Raw genomic sequence first — 25,426 nt, 5'->3', positions numbered from 1 at the left:
TTTTACAAGGAACTCACCTTTATTAAGGCATAAAAAGCACCCGAGGATAAGGATTAAATGAGTATACTGTTGTCACTGAGACAGCAGCATAGTGATCGTTAGTAATAAAAGTTGGGTAGAATTTGATTATTTAAGGGGACGACTCAACAAGAACTTGTTTACATTGGACTTGAAGACGATCATGCTGCAATTAGCTGAAAAGCAGGCCAGCGATGTAGAATTTTACATGTGGGCAGTTTTGGAAAAGAGTCTTTGTTTATACTGTCTACGTTTAGATTTAGGCACAGATAGCGAGTTGGGGAAATAGCGTTTAGTTTCTGTTCGATTGTTTTTTTTCTTTCTTTGAAAGTCAATTATCCTTTTCTCTATCCCCACCCTCTCTCTATTTCTTGATTTCTTAGTTATTCTCTATTTCCTTCTCTGATGTTCACTTTTTCTCTGTATTCTTTCTTAATTTCCATTCTATAAAAAAAAAATCTCTTGTTTTAACACCGACTCCTTATTTCTATTCTAGTCCCTTCGTGAGTTTTAGTTTTTCCTTCATGCCATAGTTTTGTTTTGTTTCTATCTATCTATCTATCTATCTATCTATCTATCTATCTATCTACATACCTACCTACCTACCTATCCACCTATTTACCTACCTACGGAAAAAAAACAACGAAACAAGATGTTTCTATTATTTTGTCCAATCCATCTATAATATATACAAGTATTGAACAAAGCAATGTAAAATATGTTTCATTATTTTGTCCAACCCGGTTTTTATTTTTTCACCAGTCTCAGTGGATGATGTCACGAAAAGCTAATCACATAATCACAGCAAAACAAAATAAACTAAGGAAGTTTACCAAACTAACCTACATAGCAAACCACGTGAAAATGTTATTTACAGCGATTTCGTATAACTTTTTGTGACCATAATTTCAGGATGATGCCAGAAAATATAACCCAAGCGTTCTTGCCTAAACCATCCATTCCATAAAAATCACGATTAGGCTCACCCTATGTTATTGCCATTAAAACATCGTTATATAATTTTATAAGATTTAACTACCATGGAAAAATTGAACCGAATGCAACCTCCAGATATATATGTGCGTATATTGTCTGATTCGGGTGTTTACTCTATTCTCTGAGTTGGTCTGAAATTCACACTTCTTGTCATCTCCTCCCTTCCTTCCGCCCCCTGTACTCGTAAGACGCTATTTTTATTTGTCATTGGCTCGACTGCGAATGCAATATTAACAGTTTCATTCTTTATTTACTCAGAGCCAGAGAACATCTCATGAACCGTGGTGCCAAACTGCCTTTACCATATTACTCAAACTTCCTCCTTAGCAGACTCTCCAGATACCCCTATCTGTTCGCCACCATCTCCTCCTTCCTCTCTCCCACCCTCTCTCTCTCTATATATATATATATATTTACAAAAAGTAAGTTTGTTAGTATCGTATGCACAACCCAAATAAACACATTTTAGATATAGCCTAGTTAACATATTACAGAAAATAAATATTTGTTAGATTAAGTAGTATTATCATGTAGGTAATCTCCTTGTTGGTAAAAATCTTTTTATAACAATTTTAGCTCAAGCGTTAACTAAGGAGTAGATTTACATTTAGTTCCAAGATGGCGGCCGAGGTAAACCCGCAATACTAGATCATATATAGAATCCCTTGTTATGCATAATTCTTTTTAAGCAGAAAATATGTATTTTTTCCGAATAGTATGTGCATGAAAAGCTTTGATATTGGTACAAGTCGATGGTTTTTGCGTAACGAAACATATGTAAAACTTCGCCGAAATTGTAAAATGCCGGAAGAATTTGTTAAGAAAAATAAGTATTTGCAACTATAGTGTTATATATATATTAGTGTTGGGACGATTATTCTGAAACGGAATTGGAAAAATCGAAACGTTTGGGGGGAATCGGAACTGATATAAGAATCGGGAAATCTTTAGCCTAATTTTCGATTACAAAATGATTCCTCTATTTTTTGTTCTTGACATATAAAAATGAAACACACAAATTTAATTGTAACATAAGATTAAGGGCAACAGAATCGGTTATAAATCCCACTCCCGAATTGAACATTAATTTTCAGAGTTTAATTTATTTCTTTTATTAGTACAATACCGTAAGCATCCCTTTCGTCTGTGAAAATTAAAGGGAAATAACTCCCATAGCCTCAATAAATAAACTTATTTTCGCTTTTAAAGGCAACTTGTGTAATAATAATTGGATATAAATTAAAAAAATAATATGAATTGAATTTAAAAATAAATTGAATAAATATATTTCTAAATAGAACAATGAAAACAAATCTATTTCAGAAAAATTAATAACATCGAAATAATTATTAAAAACAATAGATTTTGTTTAATGTAATACGCAAATAAAATAATTTCTTGAATGTAAATTTCTTATATATATATATATATATATATATATATATATATATATATATATATACGTTTACAAACACTTTCTAGAATAATATCTCTATATATATATTATTCTAGAAAATGTGTGTAAACGTTCGTTTTCAGTGTGAAAATTAATTTGTAAAACAATGTACCTTTTGAACATATTAATAAAATTGTATACAAAAACAGACAGGAATACGACTTAAAATAAAAATAAAGTGTTTTTTAACATGTTTTATTAACTGTTTGCTCTTAATATATATATACACATATATACAATTGTAATATTATATTTCTTAAAGATAAATGAATATAATAATTTATGAATGTTTTTGTAACATTTTTTAAATCTGAAATATTCTATGTTAGTCGACAGCAGATCCTACTAACACTTATGAGGATGAATAGAATATGTAGTATGAAGACTGAAAAATATTTATGTAAAACATAGACTATAAGTTTTCATAATTGAATGGCCAGACAGAGTCAAATATCGATTTTGCAGCCGCAATATATATATATATATATATATATATATAGTAAGTTATAAAATGTATATGGCGATTAAGCTACACTGAATATTCCGCGTTTCATCCATCATAGAGTGGATGAAACGCGGAATATTCGGTGTAGCTTAATCACCATATACATTTTATAATTTACTAACTAGCTCTACCTACGTATTGAGCACTTTTGAAGTAAATACTTAAAGTTTACGCATAAATCTATATTTTCGTATATTAATTTTATGTGAGTAAATTAAGTAGTTATATATATATATTAGTGTTGGTACGAAATCGGAATCGGGAATTTAAAAAATCGGAAGTTTTGTTGTATTGGTATTTGAAAAAATATGCGCTTATTTTCCGATACCAGAAACGATTCCTTTGATTATTTATAGTTATTTAATTTTGTTTAAAATCTTCCACTGCTGGTAGTAATAATAAAATATTTATTCATGTTAAACGACCAGTAAATCTTCATCTATAGATCCCCCCCCTCACCAGTGTGTTTTTACGTTTGAGAAAATATAACATATAATTTAACATGTGTTTTTATTGTAATTGGGAAAAAATAATAACTTTGTAGTTAAATATTAAGAGATTTATAAAGAACAGGTATCGGTGATTGTATCGGAATTCAGAAATTTAGTACGGAATCGATATTGCATCAGAATCGGGAAAATTATAAGAATTATCCCATCACTAATATATATATATATATATATATATATATATATATATATATATATATATATATATATATATATATATATATATATATACTTGGTTATATTTTGTAAAATAGTAATTCGAGCAGAGTACTCTGTTATAAGAAAAAATTCAAAATAAGAGCGTAATATTTATATTTTTAATTTCAGAAAGTTACTTCCGGTTATAAACAGATGAGATAGACCGACTGAAGAGAGCTTGATATGGGGACCTAAAATGATTCAATATTATCAGGTTTCAAACCGACGGTACTGATAACTTATCTCATCTAAACTTTCTGAATATATATATACATATAAGACAAAATATAGTTATGGCAAGCGAACTAAATTTAGCCTAACGAATTCCTTCAGAAATAAAACGTTTTTGTTGAGCTCGCATATGTATATTTCTAAACTCATTTTGATATTCGCCTTTTTTCTTTCTCTGTCACTGACTTTTTAACATTTATTTATAATTTTCTTTTTTTTTTACTACTTCTCTATATTAGCTTTTATTTCTCTGATATTAATTCTCCCCTTCTCTTCGATTTTATTACAATTTTCTCCTTCCTTATTTTTTTTTTAACCCACCCTTGCTCTTTTTGATGTCCTTCTCTCGATTCCCTTTCAGTTCTTTCAACTTTTTCCTCGGTTAGCGAAGCGTATAAATTCCCAACTCAATGTTCAGCTAATGTATCACATAGTAAGTGGAACAATACAAGCAATTATATAAGAACATGATATTGTCCAATGATAATAGTAATAATGATAACAGCTCCTAAAAGTTGAGCCTTGCCCGTAGGGCACCCGCTGAGTGGTGTCAGGTGAAGGAGACGGGCACTTCCGCGCGGTAGACGACCCAACCGTTGAATAGGTTTCGTCATTTTCCATAGAAAAAAAAAGACAGAAGAAAAAAGTTCTCTTGACTCATCGCCAGGCACAATTTTGAAATATGATATGTATATTTCTGACAAAAACGCATCATATCATGCATAAATACAATATACATACGAAGAGACACATATATTAACGCGTACACGCACACACACACACACACACACACACACACACACACACACACACACACACACACACACACACACACAATATACATATGAGCGAAGCCTAGCAAGAGTGCTCGATTATTAAGAGAATTTCCAACATAAGATCCTAATATTTATACATTTATGTGTAACAGAAGATTAGAACGACATCGGTACCGTCTGTTTCAAATCCAAACAAAGAGGACCAACTTATAGCTATCTATGTTGGCCTCTTTTCAGACCTTGTTTGACACTTTGTGATTTTCAGTGTCTGGTATTATTTTCAATGTTGTACACACATTCGCGCGAACGTACGCACGCACGCACGCACGCACGCAGACACAGGCTCACTCTATCTATCTCTCTTTCTCACACACAAACACGTATATATATATATATATATATATATATATATATATATATATATGTCTTACACACACATATATATACATATATATATACATATATATATATACATATATATACATATATATATATGTCTTACACACACATATATATACATATATATATACATATATATATACATATATATACATATATATATATATATATATACATATATATACATATATATATATATATATATATATATATATATATATATATATATATATATATAAGTGAAGCATGCATGAAACAAGTGAAGCATGCAAATCCCCCCCTGAGTGAACAATGGACGAGGCATAAAAAATGACAAAGTTCAGCACCCCCCCCTATTTAGTCCCCAAAGTCCTTAGGGGACGCCAAATCCTGGTGAAAATGAACAAACGGTGCAGTATTAGGCCTTAACATATGTAATTTGAGTTCTGCACCATGGAAAAAAGTCTCCAAAGCCTTAACATATTTAAATTTGAGTTCTGCAGTTTTAAATTGCTAAATAGACATACGCAGAAAATTTTGGACAAATATGAAAAATAGTAAAAAAAATGAAGTGTTTTTATTAGCCCTAAAACAGCCCCTAGGGCACATCTAAGAATTATCGCGAAGTATAGACAAACAAAATTATGTAGAAATCAGTTAGTTACAACTTTTCAGAAAGTTTTATAAAAAATCCAAAGCTTCCATTTTTTTAAAATAAGCACTAAAGTGTCAATTTTAGCCATTTTTACCTGAAAGGCACCCCTGGGGGTGGGGAAACCGGACTTTTCCCGGAAAATTCGTTCTGTTACTTTGTTACTCATATGTTTAATGTTTGTGCAAAATTAAAAAAAATTCCAAGGCGTAGTTATTAAGAAAAGTGGGCAGAGACGAACGAACGAACGAACGGACGAACGGACGAACGAACGCGAGTGAATTTACAGGTCCACCCTTCTTTTGTCGGGGGACTATTAAGATCATTTAAAAGGAGACTTATTGGTATAATGCAAAGCTCAATATATTTTTGAGCTTATATAGAGTATCAATAATATAAGAAAATGACAATATAAAATATATACTAATGTATATAGATTTATTCATTTAATCAATTCGAGGTGTAGGTAAGTAAAACTCTTTATACCATGGTATTTCGAAGCTTAATGCTTCTCATCAGAAGAGGAGAAAAACTTTAGGTAACACAATGGGGATACGACGCCTAGCGAAGCTACACTAGAAGCAAAATAATTGTGCACTGAGCGATAAAATATTCAAACTCTTTGGGAAGGGAATGGGAGAACTAAAATGATTTATATTATAAAGATAACTCTATACCATAAATTCTATGGTGGGTTTAATATATGTGTGCATCTGCGCATCTAAACTCTCGGGAGGAATATGATGAGAAGCATTATGCTTCGAAATACCATAGTATATACAGTTTTACTTATTCTAAACTGACTTTGTCTCCAGTGTTGGCCTATCTGTATATATGGTTTTGATATATGTGTTAAATACTTTGAAACTATTCGGGGTATTTAATCGCATGGATTTTCCTTTTAGAGTACGCCGTTAAGTCAAATAATATTGTTAGTTGTTTTGCTAACCAAAGTGAATGTTTCAGGTGAATAGATTTGTGAACTATAGTTGTATCTACTTTGGCTTCATCTTCAGCTTGTTTGATTCATATTCCCATATAGCTTGATAGTTTTTTACTTTTTCTTCGAACAAAGCTGTGTTGTGGTTGAAATACACTTTTTATGTGGGATTTGTGTGACATGATACCAGTTTGATATCGTATTATAATGCCAATTTTTCTTTTCTCCTTACAAGTGATAGTGGTACATGTGCCCTCACATATAGACTCTCTATTGGGATAGTGGCAAATGCTCCTATTGCCAGTTATTGTTCTTGGTGATAGATAATCTTTACTGTAGGATTTCCTTGTTGATGCATAAACGAAACAGCAATAATTCAGTTTGAATTAGTGTTCGATAGAGTTTCCAAAGGGGGTTTTATCGGTACCAGTTTGTATGGGCCATGACTCTGAGTAGGTGAGAAAATTTGTTGCACTATTCTTCAGGTATTTAACATGCAGTATGAAAGTGAGTATTTGGTTAAAAGTAACAGCGAATTATTTATATTGTTTAGTTATGCTTATTGTGTCATTGCCAAGCTTTAGTGTCGGATCTTTCTGTATTTTACGATATTGGCAGAAGTGTATGCTTTTAGTTTTCTCTTTAGAGAAACTAAATCTATTATTTGTGGCCAAAATTTTATTTAGACATAGTTGCAGCTGCAGGAAGAAAGTTTACAAGGCTTTCGGCTAAATGTTCAGCTATGCCTATTTTATCTGTAACTCTAGTACACTTATGGATAAGATGTTGGTAAGGTCTTCTATTGTTTTTTTTCTGAAATTTATAAAACAGTGTTCCATACATTTTTTGATTTAGTATTTGCTGACAGATTGTTGCAATGATTAATCTCTTTAATAATCCTACATACCATGGCTTTATCTTTTTTATAGGCATCTAAGTTTTTTTGGACGTTACAGCTTTAAAATTCATAATGAAAGCTTTCTGGCTCTCACATCTACTTTGCGTTGCATGTTGCACCAAGAGTTATTGAATTTAGAAGAGAGTGAGACTTTTGTGGAACATTTTGTTCTGCAACTGATTGCAATTAGTTTGTAAATCATGCGATATGATACGCTTTGTTTATATTTGCTTCTGATGTAATTTTTACTTGCAATGCATTTTGAAAACATTGCCAGTTCGCTTTTTGGATATTCCATCGAGATGTTATATTTTCCCTCTCGAAGTTCTGGCCTTTTAGTGTGGTATAGAAGTGGCCACTTCCGCGAGTTTCATCGTGTACTTTTCAATGGTTATTTGTGTAAATAGTAAGATAAAATATTGTTATATCAATAGCTGAATATATTCCGGTTGCTGGATGCATATATGTATTAGCTCCGCCACTATAAAGCTATAATTGGTTATGATCTAAGAATTTATCTATTATTTTCTCTCTTCTGTTTGTCTCTTTATTGTTCCACATTTTACTGTGGTTATGAAAGTTCTCTTGCATAATTAATAGTTTAGGTAATTGTATAACAGATTTGGGGCCATACAATAAGAGTTGAGTACATTAGCTAAATGAAACATTTGTCAGATAAGGGAATGGCTGTAACGATAATAATCGGAACAAATTAAGCATTTGAAACACATATTTAAAGGTTAAATAAAGACAAATTAAGTATTAGGAGCAAATAAAAAATAGGTTATACCAAAAACGTTTACCTTCCGCAAGCGTAATAAATGACGTAATCAGATTCTGGGACCAAAGAAATATTTTGATTATATTAGGTTCAAGACTGAATAAAAGAGGAGAGTTGGGTTTGAGTTACCAAGAAGGCCAAGATGTAAAAAAAAATCTAGTAAAAGCAACTTGCGACCCCAAACGACATGCACCCAGAAAATAAAGTTTAACTTAAAATATAACAAGAGTTGACTTGTCGTTTCTGTATGTAGTGATATTGGAAGTTGGAAGTATCTTTATTGCAGAGCTTCGGATCAAGTGTCCAACGCCGGCGAACAAAGGAATTTAATATATAACAAATATACCCTCACATCTACATATAAAAGAAAGATAAGTATGTATTTTATACATACACTTAAGATATAAGTTTATATATACTGGTAAGAGACAATATTATATTCTTTTTTCTCCAGCAAGAAGCATATGGATATCCGTATATACACACACTAGACGATTCGGTCCGTATGTTATACACGCATTTAAGGAGACCTTTTGGCATATATAAGACACGCGTTTTAGATACACGTTTTATGGACCGCTATTTGCTGACGTAAGTAATCCATTACTAATCAGGTAGCGTATATATTGTACATACATAATTATGACACGTATTTAACCATTGTTGAATCAGTTACTCCAGCTCTTTCTTGTTCAGTCTATCATTTGAAGTAAGTATAGTCGACAAAATGTTAGTGTTTTTGATACCACAATTGCTTAGTATTGTATTTTTAGTTTTGTTTCACCTTGATTGATGTTTGTTAAACTACAAGTGATCAACCACTCTAAACGCTATTCCCTTGATTATTTATTTAATATATATATATATTAGCATGGGTACCCGGCCTTACCCGGGTGTTTAGAAATGAGCGTTGAACAAAACAAAAAAAAAAGTAAGGCAGGTACGAACCCGTACCGTAAAGGAGGAAAAGAACGGGGGAAAAACGTGATGTCTTTGCCGTTTTACTTAATGCCTTAACTAGCAAATTCTAGCATTGCCACAAATATAATTTGCTGATTCTTTATGCCCTCTTATGAGACGAATAATAAGAATATCATTCTTTGAAACTCCGCGGAATAAGGACTTTGTAAATTGTTTTTTTTTTTGGAGTATTGAATCGAACAATAAATTTTGATTGTAAAGTTCAACTTACAGTTTTAATTTTCTTTCTCTTATATATATATATATATATATATATATATATATATATATATATATATATATATATATATATATATATATATATATATATACTAATTAGAGAGGTTCACATATGTAAATCACATGAACTCAAAACCGATATTTTTTTAAGTATTTAAACAATGTTAAAATGAATTCATATTCATTATATCAACATTAAAATTTGCCAACGAAAATACTATTACTTTTCCAAACCCTTTTGCTTCATTGTTTTTTTTTCTAATTCTGTTTCTTTATACTGATCATGCAAATGTAATTTAATTATTCGGCTCGGAATCGTAACTGCATTTATGTAGACCGATTTAAATGTTTATATATATATAATGCACATGCATTATATATATATATATATATATATATATATATATATATATATAATGCACACGTATATATATATATATATATATATATATATATGTGTGTGTGTGTGTGTGAGTGTGGGTGTGAGTATGTGTATGCGTATGTTCATATCTATTTCTATCTAGTGCGTGAATATTGAGAAGTTTGTACACAAACATAACAGAAGTAAATAGACCCATTTATTAGCAGCACACACCACACAAACATCACTCAGAATAGTGTGTTTGCGGCGTTTTCCATGCGTAAATTGTGGCATATAATAGATTATATTGATACATGAAGCAAAAATATAAATTTGTATAGAATATCGATGTTTCAATCCTTTTACTTGTGCTGGTCTCTACGACCCCTAGTGATGAATGTCGACGAAGGAAGCCGAACATTAAACAATTATGATTATTTATTTTTGCGACTTGTTTATTTACTTTTGCCATGTCTGCACATATAAAACAACCAGATGTTATTTACCCTTGAAAGAGGAGTTTTCTTGGTAATGATGTTTTCCGACGGCGGTTGGTTGATTAAACGTCTCGGTTGTTCCGGGAGTTCGCTTTCTTGTTTCAGTTCACTGGCAACTGCTATTTGTTTCTTCTTTTCATCTGTCAAGTTGTGTTTATGTTCTAGGTATTTGCAATAGGTGACGCTGGCGAGGTACTGCAGTGCCACCTGGCGTCGTCTGATCATCTCCAAAACGCATTCAGCCGTGATTTCACTGTTCACCTGATTCACCTGGTAATGAATGTAACTCTCCTCACGATTGGCGAGCGTATCCAAATTATCAGATGGAACTAGAACACAATAGTGAATTTATTAGAATAATAAGTCACATTTAATTAGAATTTATCTGTTTTTTTAATATTTATTATACGTTTATATCGGATGGAACGAGTAACATACAAAATGAATTTATATATTAATGCATGTATTTATTTGCCGACTGTTATCCGCATCTTCATAATTGTTATTTCACGATGTCTCGGCCAAGAATAATAAGAATAGCATTCTCTGAAACTCCGCGGAATAAGGACTTTGTAAAATGTTTTTTTGGAGTATTCAGTCGAACAATAAAATTTGATTGTAAAGTTCAACTTACAGTTTTAATTTTCTTTCTCATATATATATATATATATATATATATATATATATATATATAGGCACCGCCAAAAATGACTGAAAAATCAAGTTGTTGTTTTTTAAAACGAAATTACATTTATTAAAATCCATTATTTCTGAGTAACTTTTTTTTTCCAGAAAGATAAAACCCTGAATTTTATCATATAGAAAACAGAATAATGTAAATTTTTTTCTACTATTTTTAATTAAATTTTAAATGTTAAATTTTCCCAAAACGTTAACAATTGACATTTTTTGTCTTGCACAAAAAAACGTACATAAATATTAAAAAAAAAAGGTTTTTTAAATAATTAATTAATTTATTTGTTGTCTAACTAAGATTTAGGATGATTTTCTATGAGAATATGCAAAAATATTATAATATAAGTACCTGGATTTCAAATAATTCCACTTATTCATATAGGCAACCAGTTACTTCGCGTCGATCTAGAGTCTAGATCGACACTGTTTACGTTTGTATTCGATAAAAAGCAAACTATGGAAGACCAAACAGGCCAAAACAACTTATTTTTCAGTAACGAAAATTTCAATGTATTATTAACGCTGAGGCTGGCCAGTACCAGATGGGTGACCATTTGTATGAGTTTGGTTTTTAATGTGTATGTGTGTGGGGGTCAGGCTCCCCAAAATGGGAGAGGGGCAATTTAAAGCAGAATAAAAAAATTATTTCAGCGCGTTTGGTCCACCGTAGTCGAAAGGCGGCAAACGTTTTCAAACGGGATCGAAAAAATGATGCTATTTTTAACACAAAGGGCACAATATTTATCGAATTTTTTTTGTATCGATTCTTCAAAGCATGCCCTGTTTAATAATGGTCATGCATTATTCGGCTCACTAAAAAAAATTGTTAATTTATTTATCAAAGATTTTAAAATGGCTTTTTTCGTATAAATATTAAAAAAATATTTTTTTGCTTTGCTTAACTTAAATTAATTATTTTACTTAACATATTCACCGAATTTCACACTTCAAAACTCAAAAGCGGGATAATTAAACACAATCGAAGTTCTGATATTCAGACGTCAAAATAAGGTATGCAACCAATTTTTTTTTAATCTATATTTTTGTCCCTTACAACAACACAATATGCTGTGTTCAGTTTCAGATGATTATTTTAAGCATATTTGTACCACCTCAAAACAAGAGGGGGTTTTGTAAGTAAAAAAAATATATATATAAATATCGTTTATAAAAAATAAGTACACTGTTATAAAGTTCATTCTTCTCTTAATAATCGTTGAAAATTTCGTATTGATTGGATAATTACCTGATTTTTGGTAGATTTTTAAAAAGAGGGTCCCTCAAAAAGTACTTACCTGCCCCCCCCCCAGTTTTGGCGGTGCCTATATATATAGTTAAATAGAATTTTAGAAGGCGGTATAATGCAGAAGTAACGGAAAGACACAAGCTGAAGCAGGTGAGAAATATAAACATAAACTACTATAAAAAAATAAATAAATAAAATAAATAAATAAATTAGAAATAAAAATAAGTAAAAGAAAAGCAAACAAACTCAATCATATTGAATTAAAAAGCCACCAACAAGGTTCGGACAATTATTTAGCCCGATACTGTAACTATTTACTGTTTACAACAACACGTTTGAACCAAAGATAAACTATTATAACCCCCCCCCCAAAAAAAAAATAAAATATAATATAAAATAAATAATTTAGAAATATAAAATAAGAATTGAGAAAAAAAACCCTAACCATATACTACCCACAAGTCCAGAGCGATGATTTGCTGCGGTATAGTTACTGCTTACAACAGCACGTTTGTCAAAGTCAAGTAAATATCTGACGAAGAGATCTTTCTCGAAATATTATATTACACGGACATACCACCAGACCGACTTTCCCAGGTGACCACTGTGCAAATATAAATATACTACGTATATGAAATATGAATATATACACATGTATTTATAAGTTGTATTAATAAATTTCTCACCTGCTTCAGCTTGTGTCTTTCCGTTACTTCTGCATTCTACCGCCTTCTACAATTCTATTTAACTACATACTATACAATGCTTCAAGCAAACTGCACCCACCTCTTATATATATATATATATATATATATATATATATATATATATATATATATAGTAATTTATAAAATATATATGGCGATTAAGCTACACTGAATATTCTGCGTTTCATCCAACTATAGGATTCGTCAGGCTTATGCGCGAATTCTGTCGTTGCTTCTTGTTTTTATATATGTTGAGGATTTCTAGTCGGCCAATCAACTTTCTAGTATCCACCGCGCCCCTTCCTACCAGCCAATGGGCATGCATTTTATCAAACAAAGGATCTGTTTTAGAACTAGGTTAGTGGTTTTAGGTGGTCGTTCTCCTTTTTTTTTTATACATATAAATATACCTATGTGCACACAACAATGCACGTACATATACATATATATATACATATATATACATATATGTATGTGATCGTTTATGTATATTCATGTTTATTTAATTTCTTTATTTGTTTTTATTTTGTTTTTTTTCCTATTGTTATTGTTAGTTTTAAAGCTATTTTGTATCGCTATCCTAGAGTAAGTTTTATTTTGTGAACACAGTTGTTTGCTATTTCCCGCCTACAGTTTAATAGATTTTGAGGTTCTTTAAAGTACAGGATAGAAAATTTTTCATGGAGGCATAATTTACATGGGTCGTCTAAATGTCTGCATGTGGTAGCTTGTCTCATTATTTTCCATTCGACTACCGGCGAATGTCCGCTTTCTTTGAGTTCCCAGTATTTATTCGCTAGTGTTGTTTTTATACGGTGTTTTTTTATTTTTGAATGTGCTTTTGTGGTCATAGTATCGGGTTTTGAAATCTAAGGAAGTCATGCCTATGTAATATTTCTTGTTATTCGGGTTTTCTTTCGCAAATATTGTTGCTTGATAAACTACGCTTTTTGTTAGACATTTATTTTGGACTGGGCAAAGTGTGCGGTGTCTACAATTGCATTTATCTTGTTCGTTATTAGTATTTTTATTTATGGTATGGTTGTTCTTGTCCGGGGTTGGTTTGTTATTATTATTATTATTATTATTATTATTATTATTATTATTATTATTATTATTATTTCTGCTAGTAAATGTAAACAACAACAAAATAAACAATAAAAAAAGTAGACGCCATGACAGAAACAAAACCAACACTAGCAACCTGTACTTTAAAGAACCTCAAAATCTATTAAACTGTAGGCGGGAAATAGCAAACAACTGTGTTCACAAAATAAAACTTACTCTAGGATAGCGATACAAAATAGCTTTAAAACTAACAATAACAATAGAAAAAAAAACAAAAAAACAAAAAACAAATAAAGAAATTAAATAAACATGAATATACATAAACGATCACATACATATATGTATATATATGTATATATATATATGTATATATGTATATGTACGTGCATTGTTGTGTGCACATAGGTATATTTATATGTATAAAAAAAAAGAAAAGGAGAACGACCACCTAAAACCACTAATCTAGTTCTAAAACAGATCCTTTGTTTGATAAAATGCATGCCCATTGGCTGGTAGGAAGGGGCGCGGTGGATACTAGAAAGCTGATTGGCCGACTAGAAATCCTCAACATATATAAAAACAAGAAGCAACGACAGAATTCGCGCATAAGCCTGACGAATCCTATAGTTGGATGAAACGCAGAATATTCAGTGTAGCTTAATCGCCATATATATTTTATAAATTACTAACTAGCTCTACCTACGTATTGAACACTTTTGAAGTAAATACTTAAAGTTTACTCATAAATCTATACTTTCGTATATTAAATTTATGCGAATAAATGAAGTAGTTATATATATATATATATATATATATATATATATATATATACTAATGAGGCCTTCGTCAGGTGGTGAGACGACAACAACTATGGAAGGCAGTAATTACTGGGCATGCAGTTAAGAGAGTCAGCAGTCCTATCCCGTAACGGTTAACCACCCGACGAAGACCAGAGGAATAGTTGGCCAAAACATCGTGAAAAACAATAACTATGAAGATGAGGATAACAGTAATCAAATAAATAAATAAATAAATATACAGATTACTCATCTCAAACGATTCCAATAATAGAAATAATTAATGCATTTGGTTATATTTAACAGTTAATATATTTAGTGGTTCTCCTGTAGCAGATCTCTCCCTGATTCTACTTTCGCCTTTTCTCGCTCACATGCCCTTCAAATTATTCAAATCGATAAAAAATAATTAAATGAAAAAACAAAACAAAAAACTCATGTTTCTTATTTCGAATTATTTAATCAAGTAAAAATTCAATTTTTTTTACTTTAAAGTATTTATTAATCAAATAAAAATTTCATTATTTACTTTTATTTAAAAAATATTCTAGCAAATTGCGATACATAATTTAATAAAAATTCAGTTTGGCGATTTGTTTATTAACTTTTCAGCCTGATCAGCACCAGAGGAGTTATCGTTTGGGAAAACCAGGAACTGTATGTTGGGCATCAGCACTTTTCTACAAGAACTGCGAAAACCTAACATTATCTTCCTTTACGGAACTCCGCAAATCACTGGGGACTGCTGAGGAAGCTGGTTCAACTCGCCTAAGATGAGTATCATTTACGATTTTGGTTTTAAACGTTTCTTATTTATTTCGTTTCATCGTATATTAAACATTTTCTGGTTACTTCATGCCTAATCAAATTTCGCTTAAATTAAAAAAAAAAAAAAATAGAAATTGCTCCAGACAAGGCATAAAGCCCCTTGAGGCAAAGAGATAAAGTAAAATAAAGGACGGAATGATAAAAGTGTCTCCCTAAATAAAACAACACTACAACTTTATTTTAAAACTTTTATTAAAAAAAATAAATTCAGGTAACTTAATTATGTAGTAAAACTGGCATCTATTCAATGTAGCTGCGTTCAGCCGCCTCATATGGGGCCGAAACTGGGAGCATGCCTTTTCCACAAGCGCCAGCGGGAGCCTGGCGATGAGGCTGGCTTTGGTGTTGTGAGAGGTCATGTAAGTGATGTTATCGATGCATGATCAAAGAAGTAGTCCAGCGAGTTCAGGTCGGGGGAGGAGGGGGTAATAAGAGAAAGGTACAAAATCTTAGCAATCCTTTTGAAACCAAGCGCGAGTCTCTTTTAATTTTTAGACCAGCTACTACACCCAAGGTCTACCAGTGGCCACCTGATTGCACCAGGGGTCACCACACTCTTCAGCATATCCCAATACACTTTGGTGTTGACTTTCAAGCCAAATTTAAAGATGTGAGGTGGCATAATGTGGCCCTCACTTGAAACCACACCAAATACTATAACCCTGGCCGGAAACTTTGCTTCCACAACCCCGAGCACGTCACTGTTATCCGTGGCAACACATCAATGTATTTTGAGGGCGCCGGCAATCGTGCTGTTAATATAATTTGTATCAGTAGAGAGCATGAGTTGTAGAGCGAAGCATCTCCGATCTCGTTGAACATTGCGTCACTTTCAGACATGATACAAGGCTCCTATCGCTTTTTGGATTCGTACACAACTGGCCAACTAGTAGATGGTCGGCAACCCCTCCCTCTTAAAAACAGTTTTCATCAAACGGAAATGGAATCATGTCATCTTTTCTAGGTTGACAATTTTATCGTTCCTGTACTTCAAGGTAAAACGCTACACAACGTACTTGTTAGATGGATAGAAAACACCTTTGTCAGAAACGTCGCCCATGAAATGTGAGAACAAAATGATAAACTATGTTACGTTAAAAGTTCGTTAATATCTTAAAGTAATCATTCCAAATGCTTGTCACAACTCGTCATTCACGTTATTATTATATTCAAACTGATTTAATCAGCGTTTCTTTCCATGAATCTTTTTCCTATAATATTTTAAAGACAAAAACCGTATGTTAAAATATTCCTTAGCTTTGAGATATTTATATGTTTAGCAAACAAATCAATTTTGATTGTTTTATATAGCCGGCATTTGGAATTAATTCAAGAAGTTTCTGCGTATCATCCTCTTTATTTCTCACTCCTTATTTTATTAGTTTACTCTTTCTCCCTCTCTTTCTCTTTATTTCCCTCCCTTAACCATCGAATGTAAGGAAAGAAAGGAAATAATGTAAGGAAAGAAAGGAAAACTCAGAAGGAATATTCTATCATATCACGAAAAAGAACAACACTATAAATTATAAAAAAATATGTATCCTTTATAAAGGATAACACTATAAATTATAAAAACTATGTATCCTTTATAAAGAATAACAATATAAATTATAAAAAATATATATCCTTTATAAAGAATAACACTATAAATTATAAAAAATATGTATCCTTTTTAAAGAATAACACTATAAATTATAAAAATATATATCCTTTATAAAGAATAACACTATAAATTATAAAAAATATGTATCCTTTATAAAGAATAACATTATAAATTATAAAAAATATGTATACTTTATAAAGAATAACATTATAAATTATAAAAAATATGTATACTTTATAAAGAATAACACTATAAATTATAAAAAATATATGTATCCTTCATAAAGAATAGCACTATAAATTATAAAAAAATATGTATCCTTTATAAAGAATAACACTATAAATTATAAAAAAATATGTGTCCTTTATAAAGAATGACACTATAAATTATAAAAAAATATGTATCCTTTATAAAAAATAACATTATAAATTATAAAACATATGTATCCTTTATAAAGAATAACACTATAAATTATAAAAAAAATATGTATCCTTTATAAAAAGAGAGCGAGAGAATGGATTATACAGCGAGCAGAAAGCGACTGATTCGGGATTTCGTATTATTAATTTTTATATTTAATATACATCGCAAACTCACCCTTTTCTGATTCATATTTTCTAACATGAGCTGAATCGGTGACTAAATAGATTGGAGTTGGAATTCTCTTAAAGCTCATTTTTTCCCAACTGTACCAAAGTGCAGAAATTTAAATGTAATGTTAACAAACATCTTGATGCATAACTGCCTACTTAAGATGTTCTCTATGCATCTTGCCCTTAATCACAGTAACATCTTAGTTGCAATATGATTGATTCAGAGCGATTGTTCCTAACCACAGTGACGTCTTGATAGCATTTAAATTTATTTCTTGCGTTTTATTAGCCTTAATGATGATAACTTTCTGTCTAATCAGACAATGGTATTCTACATCTAGTCTGGTGCACTGCAGCATCTGCTGTAACTATACAGTTCGAAGCTGAAATTGGTCCTCCGGATGCAGGCCAGGACGGGCGATAAGGAAACCTAGGTTGGCCCAGTTACTAGGATCTCACTCTCAGCGTAGCAGACTGTATACAAAGCCAATATGATCGAAGCCAGTGCAGCTGCAGGAGTTGCCGGAAAGATGTTGCAGTACTTCACCATTCACCTATCGGTAGCTGGTAGAAAATTTGAAAATATTTCCAATTTTTGATGAAAATAACGGATATCCTCATGAAAGTGACATCCTTTTAAAAAATATTTATATAGCATTCGTTTTATTATATTGGTATGTCTTACACATGTTTCGCTGTGAAAGCGAAGGAATAATTATTTATTTATCTTACACAAGTGATAATGCAACTAATACGTCACTTTGATAAATGGCTGTATCCTAAGTGGGAAGTTGCGCAGCAAGATGCTTGTAAATAATAATGTAAACATTTATTTTTAATTCAGAGGCAAACAAAGCGCTCTCCACGTCAACTTTTGATTTTTTTCTGTATTTTAGTCAGTAATTTAATGCCAAATTTGCTGAAAAAAAATCAAGCGATGTTCAGACATTCGAAAAATAAATAACGGGGGAAAAAATCTATGTTTCTTTCTGATTAACATTGGGGATCAAAAATCCGTACCATTTTCAGTGATTGAGGAGAGGATATCTCGAGTTGCGAAATAGTCTTGATCAAGAGCGCCTAATTGTTTTTCCATCAAGTCAACTTCTCGGTGTATGTGTTCTATTTCATCGTACATTATTGATAGGATTTTCTTCTTCCGTTCCATTTCTTCCTTTCGTTTCCTTAACAAATGAAATAGAAATGAAATCGTATTTTTTCAGGAATTAATATATAATGATTTTAAAATTATATATATATATATATATATATATATATATATATATATATATATATATATATATATATGTGTGTGTGTGTGTGTGTGTGTGTGTGTGTGCGTGTGTGTGTAGTAGTCTAGAATAAATATCCATTCGTAAGATGAAATCCAAAGAATATCCACTGTGTTTACATAATAGTGCATAATAATATGTAGAGCTATTTCTATTAATATCATTTATACAGACATGTACAGGCTTTGCTACACTGGCATGACAATATTTCAATTGTAACTACAGATCGAAACATTGTCATGTCAGTGTAGCAAAGCCTGTATGTATGAATGTATGTATGTATGTATGTGTCAGGTCATGTCATATGCTACTGGGACCATGTAACCCAGTACTACCTGCCTCATGGTTGGGTCACCGGCGACTAAACTGGTCCCCCCACCCAACTTGTGGAGGGTGGCTAGTCTCCCTGAAGGATTAAAAACAAGACCTTCCAAAGGGCGAATAGACCCTTTTTCGGGGTAAACGGCCAACTAGCACCGTGTGTGTTTGTGTGTATGTATGTGTGTGTTGGGGTGGAGAGGGCTCCTGTAAGCCGTGGTGAAGGCAACCTTTCTAGGAGAAGCAAATCTCTGATTTAAAAAACCATAAAGCGGGATACCAGTACCCGCATTAAGCTGGTCTGCAGTTTAACTTGTTGCTGGCTATATTGCTCTTGCTTGTTGCTGGATCTCAACATTTTGAACCGAGAGAGAGAGACTTAGCTGTCATACAAAGCTAAGTTTCTGTAACGTAATCTGTGTATAGATACTCCCTCAGGGATTTGTCTATAAAAATGGTCCTGTGGCGATGGAAGTCATTTTTGGGCTCATGGACTTTAAGTGTCCGAGGGAGTGGCACTCGTCTGACAAGACATTGCAATCAATCATGTATGTATACATATACATATGCATGCATATATATATATATGTATGTATGAAAATAGCTAAAATACGTTGGAAAAGACAAACAAGACGGAAATATTTTATATGAACAATCATTTTCTTGAGTAACTTAACAATCTTTGATAAATTATCCTTCCACTAGGAATAGAATTTCATAATAAAGGTGTTACCGTTGTTTAGTTAGTAAAACTGTTTATTTTTTGTTGTTATCGAAACGTCGATCTGTTGTTACTGGAGCAGTAATGAAACAGCTCACCTTATATAAAAGTTCTAAACATGGGCCATGACGATAATTTACTCGAAGAAAAAAGAATTTTAATAAAAAAACAAACAACTGCATTTTATTTGTGGTTTCTAAGGTATTTTGTTTATTTTCAAATTTAAATTCATTAAAGATATTTTCCAAAACCTTTTTCATATATCAACAAATAGGTTTCAAAACATAACAAAGGAGATTTTACCGCGGAGCTTCTGCATTTATCCACCCGCGATTTCCACGAAGTTACTCGGCAGGTGACGGGAAGAAGCGGGAACGGCCCGGTAAGCCTTATTACAAAAATCTCAAATTGTTACAACCCCCTCCCCATGTTAAGAATGGCGACAACTACTGAAATTTATTACGTAATACACCAGAAAAAATGTCTTAATATCCAGAAAACTACTTGCCGACCGTTTCCGGTTCTTCCCGTTATCTGCCGAACACACCCTAGTAACTTCGTGGAAATCCTTGGTTGATAAATTATGAAGTACTCAAAAAAGGGGGGGGGAATCTTACCTTAATTATAATAAACCATTGAATTATTTTTTACGGGTTTACTTTCAAGAAGTTAAAGCAAAAATAAGTTACTGTTTGTTAATTTTTAATACAGTTTGTTTTTGCCACAACATTTAAAATTTTTTTTTTTTTTCTATGAAATTTTTTCACGAAACTTTTACCGTTTCTTTTTTCCGTTTTGGTTTTTGTTAATATTTACTTTGTCAATATTTTTTTCTAAGATAAGTAATAGAACAGTATCATTTTTTGTCGCTTTTATATTTTTATGAAAGGAAAGTTAAAAATATTTTTTACCAAAGAAAACTTGAAATGATTATTTTTTATTAAGTCACAAAAATGTTTTTTGTTCGTGGGAGAGGAAGCTATTAGAGAACAGAAAGAGGAACCTATTAGAGAACAGAATATTTCTTTCGGATTATTTTTTTCCGGCTGACTGTTCGGAGACCGTCGATACCATCAAGGGAGAATCTACAAAAAATGCAAACTCTGGTTGACGGTCATGTGGTGATTTTAACAAATTAAGTCGTTTTTTATACGGTTGTTCTCGACAGCTGTCGGTCACATCTGCGATCACCGCTCGGCGTTTTCCGTCAGTTCTCGTCAGCTGTCTGTCGCGCCGCGCCAACGACACGAAAATCTGGGTCAAATAATGCATAAGGACCAAAATGTTAATAATCGAGCACTCGGTTGACCTTTGCACATCTCAGATGCAATGATACTAAAATAGGTAGTTGTAGAGAATCTGAGAAGATGGACAGAGTAAGGGGGATACAACAATCACATGGGCACAGAAGGTATTGCAATCTAGTCAAAGAATATCAAGTTTGTTGCGATTATAAAGAAACCGAATGAAAGCACTGAAAATCTGTTGAATGACTATCGTTAGAACTTTGAAAATGACAATTAAAAAGACGTACGAATTATGATTTATTGTCCAGAAGATATCTTAATTGGAGCGGCAATTCCAATCAGCGAAGAATTTCGATTCAGTTCAGAAAATAGCGGAAGCAGTTTACGATTAAAATACAAAAAAGCAGACGACAACAAGCATGCGAAAGGTTAGGTAAAGGGTAAAGGTTAGATTCAGGATTAGAGCGAAAATACTAGGGACTAATAATTAACATGAAAAATACAAAACACTAATAATTAACATGAAAAATATAAGGGACTAATAATTAACATGAAAAATTTAAGGGACTAATAATTAACATGAAAAATATAAGGGACTGATAATTAACAGGAAAAATATAATAGACTAATAATTAACGTGAAAAATATAATAGACTAATAATTAACATGAAAAATATAAGGGACTAATAATTAACATGAAAAATTTAAGGGACTAATAATTAACATGAAAAATATAAGGGACTAATAATTAACAGGAAAAATATAAAAGACTAATAATTAACGTGAAAAATATAATAGACTAATAATTAACATGAAAAATATAAGGGACTAATAATTAACATGAAAAATATAAGGGAGTAATAATTGACATGAAAAATTTAAGGGACTAATAATTAACGGGAAAAATATAAGGGAGTAATAATTAACATGAAAAATATAAGGACTAATAATTAACATGAAAAATATAAGTACTAATAATTAACATGAAAAATATAAAAAACTAATTAATATGAAAAATATAAGGGACTAATAATTAACATGAAAAACATAAAAGGGACTAATAATTAACATGAAAAATATAAGGGACTAATAATTAACATGAAAAATATAAAAGACTAATAATTAACATGAAAAATATAAGAGACTGATAATTAACATGAAAAACATAAAAGGGACTAATAATTAACATGAAAAATATAAGGGACTAATAATTAACATGAAAAATATAAGGGACTAATAATTAACATGAAAAACATAAAAGGGACTAATAATTAACATGAAAAATATAAAAGACTAATAATTAACATGAAAAATATAAAAGACTAATAATTAACATGAAAAATATTAGGTACTAATAATTAACATGAAAAATATAAAGGACTAATAATTAACATGAAAAATATAAAAGACTAATAATTAACATGAAAAATATAAGGGACTAATAATTAACATGAAAAATATAAAAGACTAATAATTAACATGAAAAATATAAGGGACTAATAATTAACATGAAAAACATAAAAGGGACTAATAATTAACATGAAAAATATAAAAGACTAATAATTAACATGAAAAATATAAAAGACTAATAATTAACATGAAAAATATTAGGTACTAATAATTAACATGAAAAATATAAGGGACTAATAATTAACATTTAAAACATAAGGGACTAATAATTAACATGAACAATTTAAGAGACTAATAATTAACATGAAAAATATAAGGGAATAATAATTAACATGGACTCAAATGATTATAGTCATAATAATATAAGTAAAATCAAATAAGAAAGAATAATAGAGAAGCAATTTTCGACTCTAAAGGCAGACGATAAAAATTAAATTTTTTTCAAGATATTTATCTAACGACAACTGTTTTTTTCATATGATTTATTTAACGAAAACTGTTTTTTTTTTCCAAAAAATTAACGAAAAGTTTTTTTTTGTTTTTATATTTAATGAAAACGGTTTCCATTTTTTCGAATAAGGACAATATTGTTAAGTCAATTTTTAATTTTCTTTTTGTGGTGGAGATAGTTTTGCTTATTAAGATTTAGAATGGAATTATGGGCAAGACTGTAGTTTAGGTGGAAAAATAATCTCGAACCCTTTATCACATAAAAGGAACTAATTTCCCTAATCACTGGTACGTTACTATGCCAATAATATATAAACAATAATATAGGTATTTCAGAAGTTGTTTTTGAAAACAACTTAGAAAGAAAAAGAAAAGAAACTTCTATTTATATTGCTTTTAATTAAAATAAAAAAGGTTTTCATAGGTTACAATTATGAAACGTTGGCATAGTAACGTACCGGTGATTAGGGAAATTAGTTCCTTTTATGTGATAAAGGGTTCGAGATTATTTTTTCCACCAAAACTACAGTCTTGCATTAAGTTTTGTCTACTATTTTTCGCTCGGATTTACAAAAATGTATTTAACACAAAACTGGTCATTGTTTTTAAGTTCATTTTTTATTTTTACATTATCGAAAGAAATCTTTTGTATTTGTGCGAAAACATCCACTTTGTGATCATGATTTTTGCTCCCACATTCAAGCCCTGCCAGAAAAGACACCTAAATCAACCACAAGTTGACGTAGCTGTTTCACATCTTTATTTTAATTGTATATACAATACCTGTCATACAAAGAAAAGAAACACTTAATTTTATTTATCTAAAATAAGAACAAGGAAACATTAAAATCTTTAACATCTTCTTTGCAAAGAAGAAAAATTTCATGTCATAACAAACAAAACAAAAACATATCATTCCTAAATTTCAAAGACGAAAATACAGCACGAAAAACAAGAAAAACGCACACACAAAAAAACAAAAACAAAATCTCTTTCCTAGAACTGCCCGCCTGCGGAACTTTGTTCTGTTGGTTTGCTTTCTAGTTGACTTTGACATTGTCGTCTTCAAGTCCAACGTAAACAAGCTCGTATTGATTGTCCTCGTAAATAATCTAATTATACCAAATTTCCACCAGAAACGATTACTATGCTACTGTACCAACTACTACTGTACATATGTATTTTCGTGTGGCCTCCGGGCCTTGATATGTAGTGACCTCTTTGGAAAAAGAAATCATTACCCATTTCTGGAGAAAAAATCAGGCAATCCTTGCTGCGCAAAGCCAGTTTAAGCTTTTTTTTTATTCTCAGTGCATTTTACCAATTTGTACCGTTATTTTTTTTTTATTTTTCAAAAAACTGAATAGAGTTGAAAATAATTCGTTACAAAAATGAAAAAATTTTTTTAGATAATTTTAAATCATAAAACGGTCGAATATCTCGAGGACTGATTCAGAGTGTTCTATCAACACTCTGAACTGACTTTGGATGTACTACGATCGCCTAGATATCCATTCGTTAAAAAAGAATAAAAGAAAAAGAATAAGGCCAACCTGCCTTTGAATTTACCTGCGTTTTGCGAATAATTGTTTGAGCTCACAATTCTTTAAATCATATAATTTCTCATTGAAATAATCATCTTCCATTTTTTTTGCACGTCTATTAATGAATGGTTTTATAAGTTTGTTTAGAGCTGTTACTACTGATTTCCGGCAAACATACACACTTACTGCTTTTGGCAACAACCTTTCATCCCTTATGATGTCACATTGCTTTTGGCAACCACCATTTATATTGTATGATACGTACGCGTTAGGGTTCACTGTCAGTCGTCATACACTGTATAGGAAATGCCGAAGATTGCCGAGAGAGCCATACCGACAATTAATCTAAAGATTAAAGACCTCTTTTTCTAAAGGACCCCTTTACCTCTTCTGCACGTAAAGCAAACGTTACTATTTTGTTTATCTCGTTTCATATTCATTAATTCAAGTAGTGTCCTGGCTGCTACAATCATTGAAGACTATGACTTTCCATCTATCGAGGGGGGGCCA

The 25,426-nt window shown here is 31.1% G+C and overlaps 1 protein-coding gene across 1 annotated transcript in view; it reads right to left on the bottom strand.

Moving 5' to 3' along the window:
- Positions 1-25,126, bottom strand: part of LOC145288085 (uncharacterized) — a 52,923-nt gene extending 27,797 nt beyond the window's left edge. Inside the window, exons 1-3 of the mRNA XM_080136139.1 lie at positions 24,942-25,126; positions 18,955-19,118; positions 10,406-10,725 (exon numbers count right to left, since the gene is read on the bottom strand). Of these exons, the coding sequence (XP_079992265.1) occupies positions 10,406-10,725; positions 18,955-19,118; positions 24,942-25,018 (561 nt within the window). The 5' untranslated portion in view covers positions 25,019-25,126. The remainder of the gene's footprint in view (positions 1-10,405; positions 10,726-18,954; positions 19,119-24,941) is intronic.
- Between the last annotated feature and the right edge of the window lie 300 nt (positions 25,127-25,426).

This window comes from Euprymna scolopes, chromosome 11, assembly GCF_053919585.1.
Source record: "Euprymna scolopes isolate OS-2025 chromosome 11, ASM5391958v1, whole genome shotgun sequence".
Classification (NCBI taxonomy): Eukaryota; Metazoa; Mollusca; class Cephalopoda; order Sepiida; family Sepiolidae; genus Euprymna; species Euprymna scolopes.
The sequence above is the reverse complement of the archived record's forward strand: the minus strand, read 5'-3'. Positions and strand labels throughout refer to the sequence as shown.